The 23,159-nt window shown below is 50.6% G+C and overlaps 2 protein-coding genes across 8 annotated transcripts in view; both read right to left on the minus strand.

The window, feature by feature from the left end:
- CROCC (ciliary rootlet coiled-coil, rootletin) overlaps positions 1–7,815 on the minus strand; it is a 47,066-nt gene extending 39,251 nt beyond the window's left edge. Inside the window, exon 1 of one of the 6 annotated variants that reach the window (XM_074377310.1) lies at positions 3,200–3,610. In XM_074377310.1, the coding sequence (XP_074233411.1) occupies positions 3,200–3,421 (222 nt within the window). In that variant the 5' untranslated portion in view covers positions 3,422–3,610. Of the gene's footprint in view, positions 1–3,199 lie in introns of all 6 variants that reach the window. The other 5 variants (XM_074377311.1, XM_074377313.1, XM_074377315.1 and 2 more) reach the window with 5 other exon arrangements.
- A 695-nt stretch (positions 7,816–8,510) lies between these two features.
- On the minus strand, positions 8,511–22,274 carry NECAP2 (NECAP endocytosis associated 2). Of its 2 annotated transcripts, XM_010957475.3 has the most exons (8): positions 22,116–22,274; positions 19,818–19,918; positions 16,904–17,008; positions 16,737–16,818; positions 15,648–15,756; positions 13,302–13,479; positions 10,624–10,708; positions 8,511–9,811 (listed from the first exon to the last, which is right to left on the minus strand). In XM_010957475.3, the coding sequence occupies exons 1-8, from the start codon at positions 22,205–22,207 to the stop codon at positions 9,763–9,765; spliced, it is 801 nt and encodes a 266-aa protein (XP_010955777.1). In that variant the 5' UTR covers positions 22,208–22,274; the 3' UTR covers positions 8,511–9,762. The 2 variants fall into 2 exon arrangements, with proteins under 2 accessions (XP_010955777.1, XP_010955776.1); XM_010957474.3 differs by lacking the exon at positions 10,624–10,708.
- Positions 22,275–23,159: the final 885 nt, after the last annotated feature.

A 23,159-nucleotide genomic window follows, 5' to 3' on the forward strand; every position in this document is an offset into this window, starting at 1 on the left:
AAAAAAAAAAAAAAAGTGCCACCAAGCTGCTATGGCAACCAAGGCCAGATTTAGGCAAAACTAATCTCAGCCAGAGGCAGTGAGCTGTCACTACAAAACCCTGGGACCCCATGTTCCTACATCCAGAAATCCTCTCCATGGGCTGCACACATGTAACCAGAGCAGGGCGAGGCCACAGACACCCCTAGGCCAGGCTCTTCACCCCTGCTTGCCCAGCTGGGCGAGAGGGTGCCCCAGATGTGCTTGGTGAGCGGAACTGAATTATTCTGCGCCTTCCCCCAGCCAGTGCCCTAAGGGATGGAGGGGAGCAGGATGCCAGAACCCTTTGCACTGGGCAATTCCAACTCCTGGCTCTGCCCACAGAGTTCTCCCCCTAGAGTCCTACTGTGTCTGTAGAGCCCGAGAAACCACATCTAAGCCCTGTGTGTAAGTACATGTCTCTCGCGTCTGCAGCTCCCATCCAATCCTCAAAATAACAAGTGGATTCCTCATAGTGAAGGTCTGGATGTTATAGCTTCAGCGTCTAACTGTTGGAACTCCAACCGGGCTATGCCTCCCCCTACCAGTTGTGTAAACCTGGGCCAATGACTTTGCCTCTCTGAGGCTCAGTTTCCTTACCTGTAAAACAGGATAATAACCATTTCCGATTCTTCTTAGGAAAATGGCTATAAGTCATTTCCCAGATTTCCTTGCCATCAGATACGACCATGTGATCAAGTTCAGGCCAGAAGAATTAAGGCAGAAAGAATGTGTGACACTTCAGACCTGGCCCATAAAAACCTCCCAGGAGGCTTATCTCCTTCCCTGTCCACCAGCTGCAAGGCAGTAACACTGAGCTCCTAGGTGGTCCAAGTCCGTGGGTCACCACGTAGAAAGCCACCTGCCAAACACTCAACAGGACTTTTCATGAGTAAGAAATGAACTTCTGTTGTGCTAAGCCACTGAGATTTCAGGGTTTCACTACCACACCAGCTAGAATTACCTTAATTATTGCACACTGTTACATAGTGAATACACGCTGGCTGTTACTAGTGTTATCAGCACTGTCACTGGTATCATTGGCTCCTCCTGGCACCCAGTCTAGAACCCTGTGCCTGGTACACGGTAGATGTTCATGTGTCTCCTCTGCATTTCTTTGCCCAACAATGGCTGCGGGTCTACCTGTGATGCTGGTACAGTTCTACCTGCTTGACAGATGACAACAACACTAAGCCTGGGTGACGTTAAATAACCTGCTCAGCATCACCCAGCCCTGAAGAGCTGAAGCCACAATGAGGCCCAGGTACACCTGGTTCCAGTTTTAAACAATAACAGCAATGGCTACCCTTATGTAGCGCTTACTGTGTACCAGGCTCCACCCTAGGACTCTGATGTGTGTTATATAAGCCACTGCCATCTTTTGCCTGGACTGCCACTTCTCCCTACTTCCCCTTTTGTCCCCCCCCCCCACCCCATCTATTCTCACACATTCCTCTTCTGTTCAACCTCCATACTGGCTACTATCACACTCAAAATAAAATTCAAAGTCCTACCGCAGGAAGCAAGGCCTGCCCGATGCAGCCTGGTCCGCCTCTCCACCTCATCTCCTTCCCTCACCCCCAGTTCATTCCACTCTAGCCAAGCTGGCCTTCCTCAAAGAAAGCACACTCCCACCTCAGGGCCTTTGCACCTGTCACTTCTCTCCCTGGAATGCCTTTCCCCCTTCCTTTCATGGCTGACTCCTGCTAGTCAACCAGACCTAGGCCAAAACTATTACCTTCTGAGAGTGTGAACACTGACCTCCCAGCCAAAGCGTTCCGGTCAGTAGTCAGTTCACTGTTTTCTCCAAAATGCATGTTGTCTGTCTGCTTCAAGGGCAGGGACCAAGTTAGCCTTGTTCACTGCTATCTCCACAGGGCCTAAGGCCCAAAGCACCATGAACATGTCAAGTGAGTGAATGAATGCTAGGAGACAAGTAGTAATATAGGAAACTAAACAAAAAAAAATAGAAAGGAAAAACAAAGTTCCCCTGGGTTTGGCAGGGGTCACACAGAGCAAGTCTTGGCCATAGATGATGTTACCCACAAACGAGGATCCCAAATGGACCCCAGAGAACACATATCCAACACCAGCCACATCCCAGGAGTTCAGGGTAAAAACTGTGCAGTGACTCCTGGGTGGGAGGGGTACCTAGTCTCCAAGGGCTGATTCCCATCCCTAAGGCTTGAGAGAAAAATAAGAGGGAAGGAGCTAAATCAAGGACACTCCCAAGATCCAGGAGTTCTGACTCCTGAGGTCTTTCCTGACAGAGGAGCCTGGCCTGGCCTTGGCCTCTGGTCTGATCCTGCCACAGGATTTTTTACTAAGCACCTGATATGAGTTCAGCTAAGGAAAACGGAATCTCAGATGAAAACAGACAGAAGGTACCCTCATAGCTCCCTCCCTCAACATCCCAATCCCCCAGCAGATCTGGGGACACTAGCCACCAAGGAGGCAAGACACTGGCCCAGAGCACTGTCCTCTTAGGTTTGCATAAAACGAGGGAGCGCGTTCAAAATGGCAACCCCAGAGACTGGAATAGCGGGGGAGGGGGGTTAGGCCCCATTTTGAGTAACCCAAGGAGGATGCAAGGCTTGTGCCAACTTGAGCAACTCAACTGACCACTCTGGGTGGGCCTTAGTTTCCTCATGGTAAAATGCAGTTATTTGAGACTCTAGATTGCACTGAAACAACATTCTACGCGAGGAAGACAGGCACCGTGTCTGGCCCATCGGAAGCCGCAGTAAAGGATTAGCTGTTGGTGGTGACAGTAGGGAAAGGCCTCCCACCGCAGCTAAGAGCGAGGGGACCCCCGGGGCGGAGAGACGCTTGTCTGCAGGCCGCTGCGCCCGGGCAGGCCACCCCCACGCCCGCCTCGTCCCGCCCACCCCAGCCCGCGGGAATCCGGGCAGGATTTGGAGCAGGACAGCCGGCAGGATGTCCGCAGGGGCCCTGGGCGCACTCTGCAAGAGGCCCGGCCGGGTAGCGGCGGGGATGCGGCGCGTGCGCCCTGAGCGCCCCCAGGGCCCGGGACGCCGGCTCCAGCCCGCTCCCTGGCGCGCGCCCGCTTTCCCGCCCTCCGCGCGAGCCGCAATCTCAGCCCCGCGGCCTCCTCTCGCCCTCGCGCGTCCTGCGCGCCCGAGTCCCTGGCCCGCGGGAGCGCGCGCCGCCGGCCTCCTACCTTCGCGCGCTGTTGCCGCCGCCGCCGCCGCCGCCGCCGCCGAGGTCGAGCGGGCCGGGAGGGGCCAGAAGGCGGAGCCCGCGCCAGACCCGCCCGCGTTCCCGCGTCGCCTGGGGTGGAGGGCGCGCCCCGGTCCGGGGCGGGGCCGGCCGCAGAGTGCGTGCGGCGGGATCCGTCTACCAGCGCTTGCTCGGGACCCGCACTGGACTGAGGGCTTTTCATACACGATCAGATTATTAGCTCTTTTTGCATAAACGGGAATTTGAAGATTACGCCAATTGCTCAAGGTCTCGCAGCTGCAAGGTGGCAGAGCAGAATCGGAGCGCAGACCCAGCTGCAGAGTCTCACTGTGGCCTAGGCTTTGTGTTCCCTGGCTTTGACCCCTCGACGAACCAGACAGGGGTCATGCCTGCCCACCCCTTCGGGGCCCACAGTAGCAATGTGAGGCTTCAATCACTTGACCTGTGGGGAATGTCTGTTTTCCTGATTGTCCTGCAACCTTGGATGGGACACTTTAGCCTCAGTTTGTTCATCTGTAAAATGGTGGAGCCCTATGTGCTGCCCATTCCTTCTCACAAGCTCAGGTCCTTCCCCAGATGTGATGGGGATAAACCCACAGAGGAAATCATGCTTTTGAAACTAAAGTGTGTCCTTTCTATTCTAACAATAGGTTAGGTTCCATCCTCTCACTGGCCTTCAACTTCTCTCTGCTCTAGGATCCATTTCAAAAGGGGAGGCTGGGCTGAATCTCTAGGGCTGAGGGAGGGGTGTTTTATTTGAAAAAGCATGTTTAATTTTATGGTTTTACATTTGGAAAACAGTAAACACCCAGAAAGAAAAGCAGCAGGACTACAGCTGATGGTTCTGCATTTCCCCACTGTCGGAGAGGATGAGTGGGAGTTTTATCTTTGTCAAAGAGGACCGACCCCGTTTTTTACATCTGAGAAATCGCACTAGGAGCTGCCAGTGTGCCTTCAGGCTCTGACACCTGGGGATGGCAGAGGCAAGGCTGTGGCCTGGGCCAGAGCTGACAGCTGTTGGTCAAAGGAGATTTGAGCCTATCCCTGGGGTCTGGGATGAGGAGGGGTGCGAGGTTGGGAGGAGAAAGGCACAATTTCCCTGAGGTGTCCCTGGCTCAGCCCAGGGAGGATTGACCGACCTCTGTCAGTAAGTAGATGGGCATGGCCCAGGTCTGTGTCACCTTGTCTGGAGTCCCCAGACATGCTGGATCCCTACCCAGGACCTGACAGGCTCATGGGCTCTCCAGTTCACTTCTGATCCTGCTTGTCCCTGCAGAGCCCTCACTCCAGAATGCTCCTCACAGCACCAGGGTCTGTGCTCAGGCCCCCATTCTTGCCCTCCTCCCTCCAGCGGACCTGCCCCGGCCCCTCTCCACCAGGTGTCCCTTGGTTACCAGTACCTGCACCTTACAGGAAGCCTACACTGGCTGCGCACCAGAGTGCTGGCTGGTCCCTCTTATGTTTTCTCATTCTGTCCTCAGTTCCCCCCCTTTTATTTATTTATTGTTTGTTTGTTTTTGATGGAGGTACTGGGGCTGGGGATTGAAGCCAGGACCCTGTGCATGCTAGGCACACACTACCACTGAGCTACAACCTCCCCCACCTTCAGTCCCCTTTGAACTCTTCTGTGAAAGAGAAGAGTAGGCCACAGGTTCTAGAATTACTTCCACTTTACAGATGAGGAGACCTGAGACAGAAAGGACACACAAGTTCAGTGGCTTCTCCCATGCTCTTTCCTCTACACCATACTGCCTCATGTGAGACTTTGGGAGGGACAGAAAACACAGCTCCTCTCCCTGACCTTACCCCCGGGACCCACTGTTGCAGGGAGGTATGTGACACCAGCCCTCCTGGGGAGGCCTTAAGCCCCTCTCTCTGTGAAGAGGCTGGGTCCCCTACCATGCTGACTCAGTGGCTCTCATCAGCTCAGCCTGGCCTGTGGTCACCTGAATCCCCAGGGCTGCTGCTCACTGGTCATGCTGCCCCAACTCAACATCCCCAGGACCAGCCACCAGAAGGGAGTTGGGACAGGTGCTCACCTGCTCACTGCAGAGGGTTCTAAATCTGCCAACTCAGGTAACTGGGAAACAAGTGACTGGGAGTTACCACCCCTAGGTTGCTAGGGCCAAGTGCCAGCCAAACCCAGGTGCTAGGCTGGGTTGGACTCTGCCTGCCATCAGCAAAACCACATTAACCAGGAGGCTTAGAGGACAGGTGTTCCGGTTAGCTGGATTTGCTGGGTATCTTAAGGCTAGGTGGCAAGGTCTTTTTAAAATGCCTGACTTTAGTAGCAAAAAATTAGAAAGACCAAAATGTCCAGCAATAGGGGACTTGCATATATGAGTTGTTCATTTAAGGGAATGCTATGAAGCCATTCCAAATATTACAGAAAAACATTCAGTGACTGGAGAAATTGTTACACGATATTAAGTGAAAGGTTTCAGAACAGTAGGACAGAATTAACTCATATTTGTAAAAGAGAAATATTTCCTATGTATAGATATAATAGGAAAAAGACGAGAAGACACTAAAATGTTAACCATGTGCTCTATCTTTGGGTGTTAAGATGGCAGATCACCTTTTAGACGTAATTTTTTTTTAACTAATTTTTCTTTCTTTGAAAAAATGGTACATTTATATGGTCTGAAATCAAATAGTACAGATAAATCAAATAAAGTAAAAGTGTCTCTCCCATGCCTGTCTCCCAGTCACCCAGTCTTACCCTGCAGCAACCTGCGGGGTGCTGTTCCCTGTATATCTTCCCAGAGATATTTTATGCACATAAATGACATATTTTTCCCTTCCTATTTTTTATGCAAAAGAGAGCATATATCCACCTTATTCTGTACCCCAACACTTAGCAGATTAACACGTTTATTGTCTCACAGCTGAGCTGGGTCCTCTGTCTCCACATCTCTCACAGGCTGCAGTCCAGGTGTCAGAAAATAAATGTGTTAAGCTGATAAGTTTTGGGGTGATTGTTACACAGCAACAGACAATATAGACATCTAGGCTGTTTCCAGTCTTTCACTATATTACAGATGGTGTAAAATATTCTTTGTGTTTTTCTGTTTTCATATTGCATTACCCATCCATAATCAGGTCCACTCTGCCCACAGAGGGTATCTTCCTGTCACTCCCTGCTCAGAGAAATCAACAGCTATTGAGCACCTACTGTGTGCCCATGATACATCACAGTGGCTTCCAATCACCTATGGAATAAAGCCCCACCCCTTGGCCTGTCATTCAATATTCACCTGCCACATTCGGGCTTTCTTAATCCGCATGGAGGCAATGGGAATTTCTGTGTATTAGGCAGGTCTTCGGTGGAGCCCTGTCGGCAGCACTGCTCAAGGTCATCAACCTGATCAGAAGCATGGATGCTAGAGTCAGGCTGCCTGGGTTCCAATCCCAGCTCTGCCACTTAGCAACTACATGACTTTGGGCAAATCACATCATCTCACTGTGCTCAGTCTCATCATTTGTAAACCAGGGACGAGTACCTATCTCACAGGGCTGTTGTGACGATGAAATGAATTTTACGTTGTTAAGCGCACAGAACAGTGCCTGGCACAGAGTAAGCATCACACAAGTAGCAGCTGCTGTCAACATAAAGGGAAAGCGAGGCCCAAAGGAGCAGGATAAATGACCTCCCAAGGCCATTCTGTCATTTAAGTCTGTCCAGATTCTTTTCTCACACTGACTCCCACCTCCAATGCCCTTCACTCACCTCTTGTATTAGTTATCTACTGCTGCCTAAGGATGTTACCACAAACTCGGCAGATTCAAACAACACATTTACTAATTCAGTTTCTACTGGTCAGGGGTCTGGGCGCAGCTCGCCTGGGTTCTCTGCAAGGCTGCAATCAAAGTGCTGGCCAGGGCAGGGCTCATCCGAGGATCAGCTGGGGGAGGATGTGCTCCCCAGCCCAGGTGGTTCTGGCAGCACCTGGCTCCTTGCAGACTGCTGGCCTAAGAGCTTCAGCTTGTTGACTGCTCCTGCCGCCTTGACACTGTGACCCTGACTAGGGCAACTCACACAACACGACAGCTAGCTTCTTTAGGGCCAGCCAGCCAGATTCGCGATACAACGTAATATAATGATGGAAAACATCTTGTAGTCTGTCTGCCACCTCTCGGTGTATCCAAGTCCTCCTGCTGTACCCACAGCACCTCAGGTCTCACAAGCCCGGATCCCAGCAGCCATCTCCTACCACCCATCTTAGCCAAACCCCACCCCACCAACTTGGAGCTCCAGTCAGGGGTATCACTGAAGAGATGCCTGGCCTGGTATTGGGGGTTTTCCTGGGGACCCTGGTCCCGTAGCTGGGATTCCAGTTGGTGAAGAGCACCAAACTGTCCCTTGCCCCTCCCACCACAGACTCCTCAAGGTGCTTTTGAGATTAGATTTTTTGACCTCCGTTTCTTCATCAGCTGCCTTAACACCATTATGACTAATGGTTTTGGGTACCCGATTCTAGGTCAAGATTATTAAGGTCAAACTATAGGATGGGGACCTCCTAGTGCTTTATATGCCTCATCTAAGTGACACTAGGTTAAGGAAGGAGCCTGTGGTCACATATACACAGAGACAACCTAGACCCAAAGCCCAGGTCTGTCTCCAGAACCCACGTGCTTACCTTCGATGGTAAATGCTTCCAGTTAAGGGTCTCCTCTAAGTCTAAGCTTCCTCTTTTCCAGCCTCTAAGCCTTAGAAAACGGGAAGTAATGGGAAACAGACACAAAAAAATTTGCTATTCATGAGAATCCCATGACGCAATTTCCTTTTCCTTATTCAGAGGACACGAGGAGCCTCAATTCGTTTTCTTTGTCCTCCCTTACACTGTTTTACTAGCCAGAGTGCCCATTTCTGTAACCAACAATAAAAATGCATTTTTCTTACAGAACCCACAGGGGTGAAAAGCTCAGTGCCCTTTATCTTGTTTTTGGCCTGTGTGTGTCTGTACACTCTTACTATTTAGGGAGATGCTTCCATGGGGAGGTCTTGGTAAGAGGCAGGGCTCCCCCTTCCCACTTCAGAAGGCAAGGAGCCCAGAATGTCCCAGAATGGCAGAAAGACTGTACTCTTCTAGGTAGACGGAAGAGAAATTACTGGTTGCCTTAGGGCAGCAGGGCTAAATTCTCTTATTTTGGTCAGTCTGACACCTCTGGCCCCAGACTTTAAGTCCAGACACGTGATGAGTGGTGAGAGGTGGCTGCGAGTTTAGCTGTGACATCCAGGAGGGTTTAGCAGCCTTGCCGCCATAAATATGTTCATCTTTGACATACACTGACAGAGTAAAAATATTTATTTATTTTTTACCTTAGAAATCTGGTCCCACAGAAAGGCCAACCCTTTTTTCAGTTCATCATCATGACCCTTCAAACAGGAAATCTTTCAATTAAGAGGTAACTTACATATGTCAATAAAAGCAATCTTAGAGGTGTGCTCAGATAAAATTCTTATAAACCAGTAATACAGGCAACCCTAAACTTCCAGTTGCTTCAGAACTCCTTCTGTCTGTCTGTCATGGACAGTCCCTGAAGGAGAAAAGAAAGTTAAGAGGCTGTCTGCAGATAAGGCACTTCAGAAACCAAGGAGAAAACCCAAGCCCGCGAGGAACTGTGCCGTGAGCCCTGAGCCCAGAGAGCTGCCAGCTGATGGGAAGGCCGAACCTCCCACCTCCAGGAGAGGAGCTACCGGTTTCTGGCTCAAACACGGACTGTCCCACCTGGCTCCCAGCGCCTGCTCGGCCCTGCACTGCCCACCTGGCCTGGCAAACATGGAAACCGGGCCACATGGCCGAGATGAACACAGCTTTCTGAAGCTTAGAGCAGCAGCTTCTGTGGCTGATGGTGAGGAATGTTTTCAGGGGCCCCTGCTGGGGCACACCGTGGGAACAGTCCCTTTTGCAAAGACCACGCGTTAGTGCAGATCAACACGTTAGCAAAGCAAGTATTATAAAAAAAAAATGTTTTAAAGCTGGTTAATACTCTTGATTTCCCTCCTGGTTGTCTGTTCAAGCTGCAGCCTATAAACCTGCTTGAAATCAAGAAGGAATCCCTCCTCTAGAGGAGACTTGACTGTGAGTGGCTACATCCAATGGGAGTGCGGAAAGCCCCCTTCCAGGCAGTGATCACGTGACACATGTGACCCCCACCCCCACCCCGCAAAGGGCTGATGTGAATCCTGGCGGCACATTCAACCCTTCCTTTTGCTCTAGGGGCTTGTGTTTAATACGGGCCATTGTGACAGAGCAGTAGTCAGAGTCTCTCTCGTGTCAAGAGGACAGACAGGGGTAGGGATCCTGGAACTTTTCTTCGGTGTTCTGGCTGCATACTCGAATCCCAGGGAACAGTGTAATGTGGTGCCAATTTACTGCCTAACGTGTGCAGTCTGTCAAGAGAGTCCAGGCCAGGAAGAGAGGAGAGAGTCATGCTCCAAAATGAGGCTGGCCAGGGAGCGCGGCATCCCCCTTCCTTCGGCCCACGTGAGGTGGCTCCTTTCCAGAAGTTGTACGAAGAAAAAGAGTTGGGCTCAGGTCAGAACTGGACCCAGCCTGTGCCTGGCTGAGTCTGGCTGGAGGTCGACCTGTAAAGGTTAGATAGGGAAGGGTGGGAGATCTCAAATGTTTGAAAATACAAAGGAGATAAAATGTGACTTCTCTCTGGGCAGAAACAGCTTCCAGAAGCCAGTCCCCCAACGTTCTAGAGTGGGGGCCAGCAAACTACAGCACAGGACTAGACCAAATCTAGTCCCTGCCTGTTTTTATAAATGAAGTTTTATCGTTTCATAGCCACGCTCATTCATCTATATACTGTCTGAGGTACTTCTGAGCTACAAGAGCAGTACTGAGTAGCTGGGACAGAGACCACAGCACCTGCAAAGTCTAAGCCGTTTGCTTTCTGGTCCTTTATAGAAAACGTGTGCTGACTCCTGTCTGAGAACTTAGTCCATGTAAGTAACGGTGAGGTTGGTACTGAGCACCTTTTCACCTTGACCCCAAGGCTTGAAATTTTATGGAAGCAGAAAAGGCCAGAGACCTTGCCTCAGAGGATGGGCCAAGGCCAGAGCCCAGGTTAACTCTCAGGCCAGTGTTCTAGGGTAGTTGGCAGGGAGGAGCAGGGGAAGAGGGAGGTACTGGGAACAAGCCAAAGCACTTGGTGAGATGATTTAAAGACCAGAAAGAGTTGCAGATGGTGGCTCCAGGCCACCCAATAGCAGAGAGCAGCAAAAAGCCTTCACGGAGAGAAATGGGCACTCTGGGACTCTGTCCTCTGGCTGGCCTGAAAATGTCCAAATCAGAGCTGCTGCTCCCAATGTCAGAAGGCACCTGGGGCACCCCCAGGTCTTCAGAGAAATGGCCCTGGCCCCAGTCCCACCACAGACGTGACCCTCCTCACCCCGTGGATTTGGTAAAGTCTCCCCAGATGTCAGCGGTGGCAGTAGTGGCAGGCTTGGGCTGCGGCCAGGACACAGTGGCACCTCCTATTGATGTCCCCAAGTCCGAAGGGAAGGGAAAGAAGAGAAGGAGACAGAGGAGTCAGAGACCTCTGTTTCTGGTTGTCTCGGTGACCCTAAACTCAGACTCACGAGCCCAGATGGCTGAGAAAGACACCCACACAGATGTGCTCTGGGCAACAAAACGCCATCCAGCAGCTGCGTTCCCACCACCCTCTCACGAGGCCTGGAGGCTCCTGGAGAAAGAGCAGAAGGCCACATTCCAGGTGGAGGGGACGAATGCCAGCGAGGGCAAGGGGCACGCCATCTATCACTTGTACCTGAAGCTGACCTTGTTTCAACTGTTTTGTTGGAAACTGTTTAAAATTTACTATCTCCTGCCCAGACATCTTGGATGGAGAATGCCCACCAAAACTGCAAGGTCACCTTCGTATAAAGCCCTCAGTCCAGAGCCTAGATGAACCAGCTGAGAAAATTGTGTGCCAGACGTGCGCCAAGTCCTGGGAGCCAAACTGGTTAGGGGTTGGGGAGTGCCTTCCAGAAGAGCTAACAGAGAAGCTGACTTCTGTGTGTATCTCTTCACTGGGGTGGGTGGCATGATGGGACGGCAGCGTCCGCTTTTGTGTTTTTTGTGTTTTTTCTGGCACCACTCCCAGTGCTGCCAACTGTCTCTTCTGAAGGCCTTGTGCCTGCCACCTCTGTCTTCCCCCCAATTTGCTACTTCTAATCTGCTCTGGGCTGGGAAACCAGATAAAACTAGGGCCTTCAACAGTTTAGTTTTGCAGTTCACTGACTGCCTAACGGGTATTATCTCATTTGAACCTTGCCACAGTCCCTGGGGGAAGATAGGCCAGAACTTTATGCAGGAAAGTCTCAGTTTCCTTATCTCTGAAATGGAGACAGTAACTACTTCATAGGACTGACTGGTCTGAGGATTAAATAAGTTAATACATGTGGAATGCTTAGAACAGGCCCAGTACCTAGTGATAATGACAGTATTAATAAAATGACTACGAACATTCAGTGAGGACTTACAATGTTCCAGGTATTGCTCTAAGTGTTGTACATGGATTAGCTCATTTGATCCTCACAAGAAACCCATATTGTAGGTGTCGTTACTACCCCCATCCTACAGGTAAGAAAACTGAGGCACAAAGCAGTAGGCAATTTTCTGAATGTCATACAACTGGTAAGCTTGAATCTGAACTCAGCCAGTCTGGTTTTGGAGCACATATTAAGTGCTCAATAAATATTAGCTATTCCTGACTCTTACTACCTGACACCATTTTATTTGTAGACATACTCATTGTCTGTCTTGCACATTAAAACGTAAGGCTTTGAGAGCAGGGACTTGGGGCTGTACCTGCAGTATTGCCAGGGCCTAAAATGCTACCTGGCACATAGCAAGGACTCCATACAGGCCATTCAAAATGCACTAGCAATGGAGGGAAGGCCTAAGACAGTGGCTCTCAGACCCAGCGAGCATACGAATAACGTTAAGTACGCAGATTCCTGCCCCATCCCTGGTGATGCCAAGGCAAATGGTCCTATGATCTCACCCTGAGAATAAATCCGGGGGCCAGGGTAGGGGCCCTCCCTGACGACTCCTCCTGCCACTCTGCTAGGCTGAGGTATTCCCCATGGGGCTGAGGTTTGAAGCCTGACCTCCAGATAGGGGAGCCAATGCCTACACCCCTTAAAAGGGAAAGAAAGCAGGCTCCCTGTCTGGATCCTTCCCCCCAGTCCTGGATCCTGGTGAGAGCCGAGTGGAGAAAGTCAGCTGGGGAAGGCTAGGAGCACCAAGCTGGGCCAGGCAGGCAGGGTGGGGATGTCGAGGGACTGGGCTGGCATCCCAGCACTATCAGAGGCTGGCATTAGGCACTAACTTTTGGAATCCTGGCGTCTCCAAAAGGCAGTCCTTACACCCTGAACAAGCACCAGCGCGGCTTGCTGGGGGAGATGCCTCTCAGCTTTCCAACGCCTGACAGCCTCACTGAGGAGCTTGCTCCAAACTAAATCTTCAATTTTATTTCCTACCACTCACCTAGGCACTCTTATGCTGCATCTACCTCCCTGAATACACCAAGTGTTTAAACGTCTGAGCCTTCTTCATGCTCTTCTCCCTGTCTGGAATGCCAAGTGTCCCTTGCCCCAGTCTCCCTTTAAGGCCCATTCAATGCCACCTCTTCCATGAAGCCTCTCCAGGTCATGCCAGCAGGCAGTGAATCTGGTCTTTGTGCTCATGACTTCTCTCTCCTACTGGAGTGAGCTCCCTGTGAGCAGAGACCGTGTCCTCATGACTCACTCACTCAGTGAGCAGCCTCTGAGAACCAGGAACCCACACGCAGATGACTTCACAGCAACAAATGAGTTGCAGCCCCCGCCCATCGGGGAGGACAGACGCCCTGAGTGGGTAAGCGGTGGGAAGGGAAGCAGCCCTCACCCAGTGTGGGAAGGGCCAGCTCTGTGGTGCCCACCTTCCAGTTTGTCACACACAGGTACTAAGTGACGGACCACTGTGAGTGAAGGAGGGAAAGCCACGGGGCCCCCGCTGCCAGGGAGGAAGCGGAACCCAGAGGTGCAGGTTTAGCAGCAAGTACAGTCACCCTCGAGCACTGACCTGAACTGGGAGTACCTGCTGGCGGGACGATGGACCCCCCTACAGACGACTGCTCCCCAGGGGGCGGGATCAGGGTGGAGGTTTTCCCCCCTGGGGGAGGGGGAAGCAGGCTCAGTCCTCCTGTGCTGGCAGGCCGGGCTCGGGGAGACCCAGCTGTTCCTTCCTTCTTCTTCATATTCTAAAGAGAGGAAAGGAATGCAAACCAGTCAGTTCTGCTGGAGTCCCACTGCTACTGGAAAACTTGAGGAGGACCAAGGTGACCACCAGGCCCCAAACGACTGTACAACTGAAACACGGTCAAGAACCATCCATCCAGCATTCTTGTTGTTATGAGCTGTATTCAATGCATCACAATTCTAAAACTATCACAAATACATTTAATTTAAAAACATAGCACCGACTTCATTAATCATCAGGGAAATGCAAATCAAACTACAATGATATACCATACACACCTACCAGAACCGCTCAGACGTAGCGTGTCAACACTGACAAGGGTATGGAGCAACCAGAACCCTCACACACTGCTGGTGGAAGTGTAAACTGGGAACACTCCTTGGAAAAACTGTTTGAAAGAATCTTTAAAGCTGAACATATGAACTGATGCCCCTGCCATTTCACTCCTAGATACAGACCCGACAGAGGTGCATACGTGTGTGTGCCAAGGGACGCATGCTTGAACGTTCAGAGCAGCACTACCTGTAGTAACGCCAGACTGGAGAGTACCCAACGTCCACCATCAGCAACAGGCAGATGATGGATACACCCTCCTAATGGAGTGCACCGCCCCGGAGAGAACAGGCGATCTACGTGCAGCGATGCTCTTACAGATTCTGCACTGAGTACAGGAGTCATTCACAAAAGAGTATGAAGTGCATGATTCAACTAATAAAACATAAAAATAAAATCTAGGGTGTTCACAGTCAGGATAGCGGTCGTGGAAGAGAGCCGGAGAGGGGCTTCCGGAGTGCTGATAATCGTCAGCTTCTTGATCTGGGGGCTAGTTTGTATGAGCAAAATTGGTTTTTAAAAACTCACTGAGTTCTGCATTTATAACGTGTGCCCTTTTCTGTATGTGTATTATACCTCAACAAAACATTAAAAAAAGAAAAACAAAAACTAAGGTGAACCACAAACCAGAGCAGCTACAAAGATGAAGACGATGTGGTTCCTACCTTGTAAGGAGAGGAGCAGCTTAATCAAATGCTAAGACCACAGTCTTGAAGCCAAAAGCCCTCAAAGACCTCAGTGTGAGTCCCTGTGCCGGTTACTTCTAGCTCTATGACCCTAGGCAAGTCCCTCACCCTCTCTAGACCTCCACTTGCCCACCTATAGAAGGGAGAATGTTTAATTCATATGCAAAGTACCTAAAAACACTACCTGGCACACAGCTGATGCTCATTAAATGTTAGTTTCCTCCCAGCAAGATACAGATTCATATCCCAACCAGTCCACTGGACATGCCCTGGATTTTCTCTTACGGGCCAGTTGGCCAACTTCAAGGGTCCCAAATCATCACCAGCATGAAGCAGAAAAGAGGAGAAAGAGATAGTAAAGAAGAAAAGCATTATGTAGGGTTACAAAGCTTCTTCAGAAAACAAATCCATTGGGTCCTTGGTTCCCCCCAGATCACTCCAACCCCACCCCCACAGCCAGGTAAAGGCCAAGTCTTAGCAGTCCAGCGCAGCCCAACCTTCCTATCCTCACCAGGAGCTAATGGGGAAAGCAGGAGGCAGGGTAGCTCAAGACAAAGACACAGGGAGCCAAGACAACATGGTGTGTCCAGCCCAGCAGAAGCTGCCCATGGCTCCCAGTGCCCGCCCTTTCCTGCCCAGAGTGCTCCCGAATCTTCCTTTCTCCAGGGACAAACCAAGACACAGCTTGGGATAAGCACACTGACCCCTGCTCTAAGAGCCAGGACAGAGACACCAGCCCTGGCAGCAAGTGACTGACGTTCCTTCTCAACTCAGAGGCTTTGTACATGCTGTTTCTTTTCCTTGAACCACCCTTCGACTCCTCTTCCCTTCTTTAAAGATCACTTTTTCCAGGAAGCCTTCCTTGGTTCCCCCTAACTCCGGGCTGCACACCCCTCCTCTAGGAGCTCACAGCACTGAGGACATCCCTAGGTGGTAGAACCTCTCCTGTCATGTTGTAATCCCATCTTGACTCCCCCATCTCAGCTCAGCTCTGGGCTCTACGACAGCAGAGTCCTCTCATTTGTCCCCAGAACAGTACCTGGCACAGGGCAGCTGCTCAGTAAATGTGCTGAACTGTGAGAAAAGAGTGGTGGGCTCTGGGCTGGGCTTGGTGTGGTGGCCAACACGGCCAAGCAGCGGTGGGACTCACCGCAATGTTGAGCTTGATGGTCTGGCCCTCCTTGAAGCCTAGGTCCAACTTGGGGCCTTGATCTGGGTTCTGGGCTTGTTTTGCAAATTCACACTGCTGTTTCACCCACCTGGGGAGAGAACAGGAAGGAAGAGGTGAGGAAGAGGCGAGCTGCCCTGCATTCATGCACTCACTTCATTCCTACCTGCCATCAGTCCAGGATGAGGCTTTTACTGCAGCAGGGTGGTAGGAATGGAGAGCAGCTTGGGAGTTAGGCCTGAATTCAAATCCTGGCTCTGACACGTAAGCAGCTGCATGCACATCAGTTTCCTCATCAGCAAAATGGGACAATTCTCTAAGCCTTAAAGACTGCTGTGGAAATTCCACGAGATCACTTACATAGAGGATCCTAATAATGGTCTTCAGGAAATCTGAGAACCTGGCCGTCTCCTCCTCAGCACGTGGTATGAAAACTGAGACAAGGTCTCCACATACCTCCCAAGGGCTTATAAAGTAGTTGGTGAGGCAACACAGACACCCAGGAAGTACAGAGCAACAAAAAGGTCCCCCACCCTCCACACAGCACCCCTCCAGCAGCCACGCGGAGCAGAGAAGAGCCAGAGGCACCCATGAGAACAGCTGCACACTCCCCAGTTGCTGGCAGCCAGCGGTGGAGGCCTGCAGATGGCAGGGGAACAGAATTTCCTGCCCTTTTAGCTTCAGAAAGGACCACCAAGGTGTGTGCTGGGTGGCCTGGGAATCCAAGCAACCCTTATCACATTGTGGAGGAACAGGCCCAGAAAGGCCAAAGGAGCCTGGCAAGGACACTGGCTGCTCAGGGGCCTGGCGAGTGAAGAGATGTGACACCTCAAAGGCTGGGCCAGCTGACTGAGGCAGCAGAGACGGGCCTCAGGAAAAGGAGATGACTTCAAAGCAGAGATGAGGACTGGCGGAGTGCAGAGAGGGCAATGTGCCCCGCAGGAGAAGTGAGTTTTCCTGAGGCTCTGCTAGCAGATAGATCACACACAACCACCTGGGTATCCTAACCTGGGAGATCATTGTCTGGGGAAAGGGGGGAGGCATTAGCACGGGTCTCCTGGAACCACTCACTTGAAATGGTCCTGCAAGGCAACATTGAAGTCAAAGGCATCACCTCGGTCCCCGAAGCCAATTCCAATAAACGCCCGGCGCCCTGGGGGACAACACACGATCAATCCCACTTTCCAGAGGCAGAGAAAACCCTTCTCAGAAGAGGAGGTGCCAAGTCCTGTGCGTACCGTTTCCATCTTCGATGCGGATAACGAAGTACCTGCTGGAATCCGTCACACTCTCCACAGCTGTGCCAGGAAACTGATCCACTGGGGCCTGAGCAAAGAGCTCCCCTGAAAGCATAAGGGAGGGTGAGCCTTGAGCCCCCAGCAATCTGTTTCCATCACGCTACCAGGGCCTTCATCCTGGGAGGCAGATGGGCAAACCTTACCCTGGGATTCAAGTCAAATCCATTTTGGCCAAAGGGAAAACTCAGGAATATAACCCAGGGAAAGTTTAAGTCAGAGGCGGTTAGCTTACAGGTCAGATCCAGCTCACAGTTTTAGTATTTTTAACTTAACATTTCAAAATCAAATTACCTGTAAAATAATCCAGATTTCTGGCTTCTCCTAGCCAGAGAAGCTGAGCAACCCAGGCCTCCATTTCCACATAAGAATGATGGGTTGGAGCTGTGGCCACCCATTCCATCTGCCTCATCCATTAACATCAATGGCCTGCACCCTGGGAGCCCTGGTCCAGGTAGATCACACCTTTAAAAAAGGCCTGGTCTCCAAGGAAGGACTCTAGAGGGCAGGTGAACCCACTGGAAAGGAGGAGGGTTTTTGCACTCAGAGAAGAATGTGAAGCAGGCAGATTTAACCTAATCTCAGCACAAAAGGGTGACTGCTTTTAAAAGGAGCCCTTGTGCTCACTAGATCCCAATCTTAGGAGCTGGATCATGGACTCAAATCATAATGTGGATAGGATACGGAGGATGAATTAATTACAAGGATTCATGGACCGGGATCAGATCATCTGGAACACGGATGTGGATTCCTGACCCAACCGAAGTGCACTCGTGTGGGTTTTTATTTTTAGTTCAACTTAATTGGCTATTCCAAAGGTTTTTTTGTTTTTGTTTTCCCTATTTTGGACAATTGGAGCCCTTAAGTTGCACGATGGAACTGTGTTTCACATTTTTTGATAAAAGGTGCAAAGTGAGGACCTGGAGATATATGCTAGAGCAATCTCCTTGGAATGATTCAGCACGAATAGATGGTAAACATTTAAAGGGGAAAAAGGGGGGGTTTGTTTAAAATAGTAAATCAGTAAGTCACTTCTAAATTTGAAGAAAGTAAAACTGGAGTTGAAAAATAAGCAGATTTCCAACTGGCTATTACTGTTTTTCTTTGGGGAAAAAACAAAACAAAACAAAACATTTAAAACAAAAAAAAAGACCCCTTGTGAAATGCATACTCTTATCAACTACAGCTCTCCAGGGCGCAGCACAACACACACCTGTGAGCATTTATGACTGGCGTCATTTTGGTGGGTGCTGATCTCTGTTGATGTTTTAAGTATTTAACCCAACAGTTTCTACTGAATTCTATGGTTCAGAGGTGCCTGTGCAATCAAGGCTGAACTGAATCAAAATCAGCGGCCCTAGAGTTTGTAGCTTCTTGTTAATCTCTCTGCCCCTCTCTAGTTTGGTACCTAGGGATCTTGGATTCAGCTGGATGCCTTCAGCCTAGAGCAGTGGTTCTCAACCATGGGTTATTTGTGCCCTCCCTCCCCCCAAGGGACATCTGGCAACATCTGGACACATTTTTGATCGCCACAACTTGGGGGATGCTATTGGCATCAAGTAGGTAGAGGCCAGGGATGTTGCTAAGTATCTTAAATTTGACTTAGACCACAATACTCAGCTGGCCCAAATGTCATTAGTGCTGAGGCTGAGACACTCTGGCCTAGAGTGATTGGAAGGTGAGAGACAAACACGACCCAGTGGGCATGACCCCAAACTAAGAGCATCTTGGGGTGGGTCCTGCAGGTGAGGCTCAACTTTGAGCAGTGGCTGTCACACTAGGTGGTCATCTTAAGCCAGTTCCCAAGGTCCATACAGAATAGGTGTTGCAGTTTCCTTGTGACACCCCCTGGGACATCCCAGCAAACCTCACAGCCAGAGTTCTCTGGTCTTGCCATGGCAACTGTCCCTTCAAACTCCTCTGCTGCCAATGCTCAATCACACTCATAACAAATTAATGCTTTGGGTCACCCTGCAGTTCACAAAGTGGATAAATATGTGTTCACTTTGTATTTCCAACAACCTTGTGAAGTAGGAGCTAATGTGATCTCCATTTCAATAAAAAGGAGGACAAGGTACCAGAGGTCATGTGGCTTGCCTGAGGTTCCACAGCTCAGATGCAACTGATGCAGATCTGAGAAAAGGCAGCCAGTTGCGCCTATGAATCTTTGTGCTTTATTTGCCCCACAAAGCAAAACCTCCACGTTAGAAAAAATAAATGACCAAACACCGGGGCACCTGACTGAGCACGCAATGCACCCGATCCCTGCTCTGGCTGCGGGGGTTGGGATGATTCCAGGCCGTGTCGCAGTCCACAGCTCACCCAGAGGCACTGGTGGTGCAGGGCTTCTGGAGCGATTTCGCCAAAGGTGACAACTGCCAGCTGACCCTGGCACAGCCCAGCGTGGCTTGTCCTCTCACCACAAAAAGAGCTGAGAAGGGCAGTTTCCAGCTCTTTCGGAATGGGTGTGGTCAGTCTGGGAAGTTACCATTTAGTCGATAAGCAGAATTCCTGAGACCGGGAGCTCCGCAGCAGAGGGCTGTGCGTCTTCACCCAGCCTGTCTTCCAGGCAAGCTCTGGGGCTTCCTACTGGGGACCAGCCTGCAGGTTTCTCTTTCCTGGGCTCCAAAATTCGTATTTTCTTAAGGACCCACAAAGAAGAGGTGCTTGACAGGAAACACTCCCTCTTAAACTAAAGCTTGGGGGAATGGAGACGGCTTCTAGGTATACTTGGGCCTCTGATTTCCAGGACAGGTTCCCACAATCCCTGAGCGTCCTGGCCAGGCCCGGGCTGCCTCGCCCTGCACAGGTGGGTGGTATGGTACCTCAGCCCCATGCCGGCCTCCCATGCGTTTACCTGACATCCTGTCCTCCAGCTTGATGTAGGCCACCTGCCCTTTTGCAGTGATCCGCAGCCGGCCACTCCATGATGGCTGGTCCAGCTGCCACTCCGCAGCCCTAAGGGGACAAAAACCATTGTGCCTCTGCCAGAGGCTCCTGCTCCATTCCCCCAAGGCAGGGGATGGGAATGGGAAGGGCACGTGGGCTGCCTGCTCTAGACCAGGGGTAGGCAAACTTTTCTGAGAAGGGCCATACGACCTCTATCCCAACTGCCTGCTCTGCTCCTGCAGAGAGCAAGCAGTCACGGTACATGAGCAGGCTGGTGCTTTAAGTATTTTAACCAAATATTTTCTACTGAGCATGGCTTGTTCCAGTGAAACTTTAAGGACAATTTAGACTTCACATAATTTTCACATTGTGAAATATTATTCTTTAAAATTTTCCTAACCACTTAAAAGTGTAAAAACTGTTCTTAACTTATGAGCCAGACAAAAACATAGTGGGCCGCAGTTTGCCAACCCCAGTTCTAGATTATAGAGAACCTCTCTGAAGTATGATTCCGGTTTCTCTCTGTAGAGGAAGCAGCTACTGAGGCCCATGGTCTGTTAAAAATCCTGCTAGGCTCAGGTCATCAAAGTGATCATTTGGGACCACTGAGGCCATCTTGGAGAAAAAGGAGAGAGGGGAGCAACCACCAGCGAAAAGGGAAAAGGAGAGCAACAGGACATGTGAGAAGAGTGAAAGAGTGTTCAAGAAATATATTCTCAAAGGTATCCTAAGCAGAATTGAACCCAGGAAACCATGGACCTATCACAATGGCCTCTTCTAAAGCATTAACTTCACATTTTAGTTCTAAGAAGCAGCTCAGTAAAACCCCCAAAGAGCAAAAACCTTGGGTGTTTCCAAGAGGCTTTTCTTGGAAGTCCCTAAGCATATGCCGTAACTGTGGACGCAGGCTGTTTTGAAGTTCACACAAAGTGCAGACTCTCAATTCACAAGTCAGCCGACTCAGTTTCCGTTCCTCTTCCTGGAGCAAGAGGCCTTAGACTCAAGCTAAGACAGCCCTGAGGATGAAGTACCAGAGTTGGCAGTTTCCTCTGTGCCAACCTAGCCAGCCCTGACACTTGGTAATCGCACTCTGAGAGACCAAGAGACACCAAACTCATCCTACAGAAACGGATGGGGGTAGACGAGCATCCCTAGTTTGGTGGCCCATCTCCAGTTGGATGATAGAAAGAAATGTGTTTTTGTTATGTTATTACCATTGCCTTCATACTATTTTAAAATTATGTCACCGACGTAGCAGGTGTTCAACAAAATACTTGTCCACTAGAAAAGCAGCTATGAGCCCTGTTAACACAACTGGAAAGGAACAAAAGGCCAGACATGTGGACACTCTATCATTCTTGTTGTGCAGGCCAATCTTGTATTTCCAAATCACTTGGACAAACACTACCTTCAAGAGCCCTCCCCACCCTCCTATGGTGGCACAAAATAGCCATAGGCCAGGTTGTCTATATCAAGTACATCTTTTTCTCTTTTTAATATTTTTCTTCTTGTGATACATGGTAACAAAATGCAAACAGTACAAAAAGATATACAGCGAAAGGAAATCTCCTTCCAACCCCCTTTTTCCACCGGTCCGGCAGTTTCCGGTGTTCCCTTCGAGATAGTCTACATCTACAAATCTATGCGTATTTATTCGTCCCAGGTGAACGTTTCACTAGAGAAGTGCGGATTGATTCCTTCCAACTGCCACAGCCTGTGAGAAGGGCTGGAGTTCGTGCGGTAACAGATGAGCCAAGGAAGGGTCCCTGGGTTTTTAACATCAGCTCAAAAATTCTCGGGATGGGTCCTGTTGACCGATTCTGGACTCCCTTCCTTCCTTCCTTTTCCTAGGGGATTTCTGGCTGTGACAGGGCCCCTCCCCCTTCAAGCTTTTCAAGGATCCCTTCAAAGCCATTAATTAGGGATGAAAAATACAGGTCTGTGACACCACTGCTCCTGACCACGTTGAGGGTCCCCAACGACTCACCGGAGCCCCCAAGCGCTAGATACGGCTTTAACGCCTTCCCCGCCGCCGGGAGCCCCATGCGTCGCACTGAGACAACCGAAAGTCTGGGTCCCCCTCTCTGCCCTAGCCTCGAACTGGAAGAAGCCACAGCATTACCTCCCCCCTCGCTCCTGGCCCTTGGCCCCTCAACGGGCCGGGAAGGGAGGTGTTCTCGGCTCCCACAGTGGCCGTGTTGGGGCGGCAGGGAAGCAGGGAAGGGGTTAGGTCGGGCTCTAGCCTGGCTCAACAGCGGGTGCTCACCTGTAACCACGGTTCGTGGCCCTCGGCGGGATGCGGTAGACGTGGACCTCTGGCTTGACACAGAGGACCGACTCGTACTCTCCCTCCTCCATCTCGACGCCCAGAGCCTGCCGGACTTCCGCCTCCTTCCCCACAGCGGGGGCGGCAGCTGCGCGACTCTATGACCCGCGTCAGGCTAGAGCGGCAGCTCACGGGCCTTGTCCGCTCATCGCCCGCGCGCCCCCTGCTGGAGGCCTGGCTCAAGACAGGAGGCGGACGGATCCAGAACTGACTTGATGAGGAATAGGGTCGTCTGGAGGCTTCCGCTTACAGGGCCACAGAGAAAACTGTAATCTGTTGTGTGGTTGTGGGTCAGCCCCATCGCTTCAACACTCAACCTGGTGTCCAACTGGCTGAGATTCAAAGCTGTAGATACCTAGACAGCTCACCCTGATGCCTTTTTCTTCTCCAGCCTTTGCTCCCTCTGCAGTTCCTGAATGTCCTCGCATTTTCTGATTCTGTAAGACTCCACTGAGGCTTTTCCTCCTAGAGAAATCCTTACCTGACCCACCAGTTAAGTGCGATGTCCCTAACCTGCCACCCTTTTGCTAACCCACCATGTGCCCAGAGGCCCCTGTGGCCTAGATTCAACAAAAGGTATTTAAAGAAGCAAAGTTTATTAATAACACAGGTAATTTTAAAAGCATCCAGTATTAACTTGAATTTCTCAGAGAATGTTATAGGAGTTACATCTAACCATAGTCACATTCTCAAAATCCCTTCTTCTCTGCCATTTTTGAAGGAGAAATAATAAAATGGCCACACTTAGGCTAATTCTTGGCTTTATGCTTACTGCTTGCTTTTAGAAAGATCAGCAAACCTGACTGTCCAGACACTGCTCCCAGCCTGAGGCCCGTTGTTAAAGCTGAAGTTACTGATTTCCCTATTTGTTTTACCTTACTCTGGCAATTGAAATTTAAAATCATGTTTGGATTCTGAGTCATTCCCCCAGGAAGGGAGTCACAGGACATTGCTCTTGGGAGAATGACCAGACCCTCCGAAGTT

Source organism: Camelus bactrianus, chromosome 13 (genome assembly GCF_048773025.1).
Source record: "Camelus bactrianus isolate YW-2024 breed Bactrian camel chromosome 13, ASM4877302v1, whole genome shotgun sequence".
Classification (NCBI taxonomy): Eukaryota; Metazoa; Chordata; class Mammalia; order Artiodactyla; family Camelidae; genus Camelus; species Camelus bactrianus.

Bases quoted from the DNA above. Each gene is read 5' to 3' on its own strand.
- NECAP2 (XM_010957474.3), bottom strand. From the start codon at position 22,207: ATGGAGGAGGGAGAGTACGAGTCGGTCCTCTGTGTCAAGCCAGAGGTC. The intron at 15,757-16,736 runs GTGAGTGGTTCC...TTCTCTCCCCAG, and splicing joins GCCTTGCAGGACCATTTCAA to GTGGGTGAAACAGCAGTGTG. The intron at 13,480-15,647 runs GTGAGTCCCACC...TCCTCTCTTTAG, and splicing joins CCATCAAGCTCAACATTGCG to AATATGAAGAAGAAGGAAGG.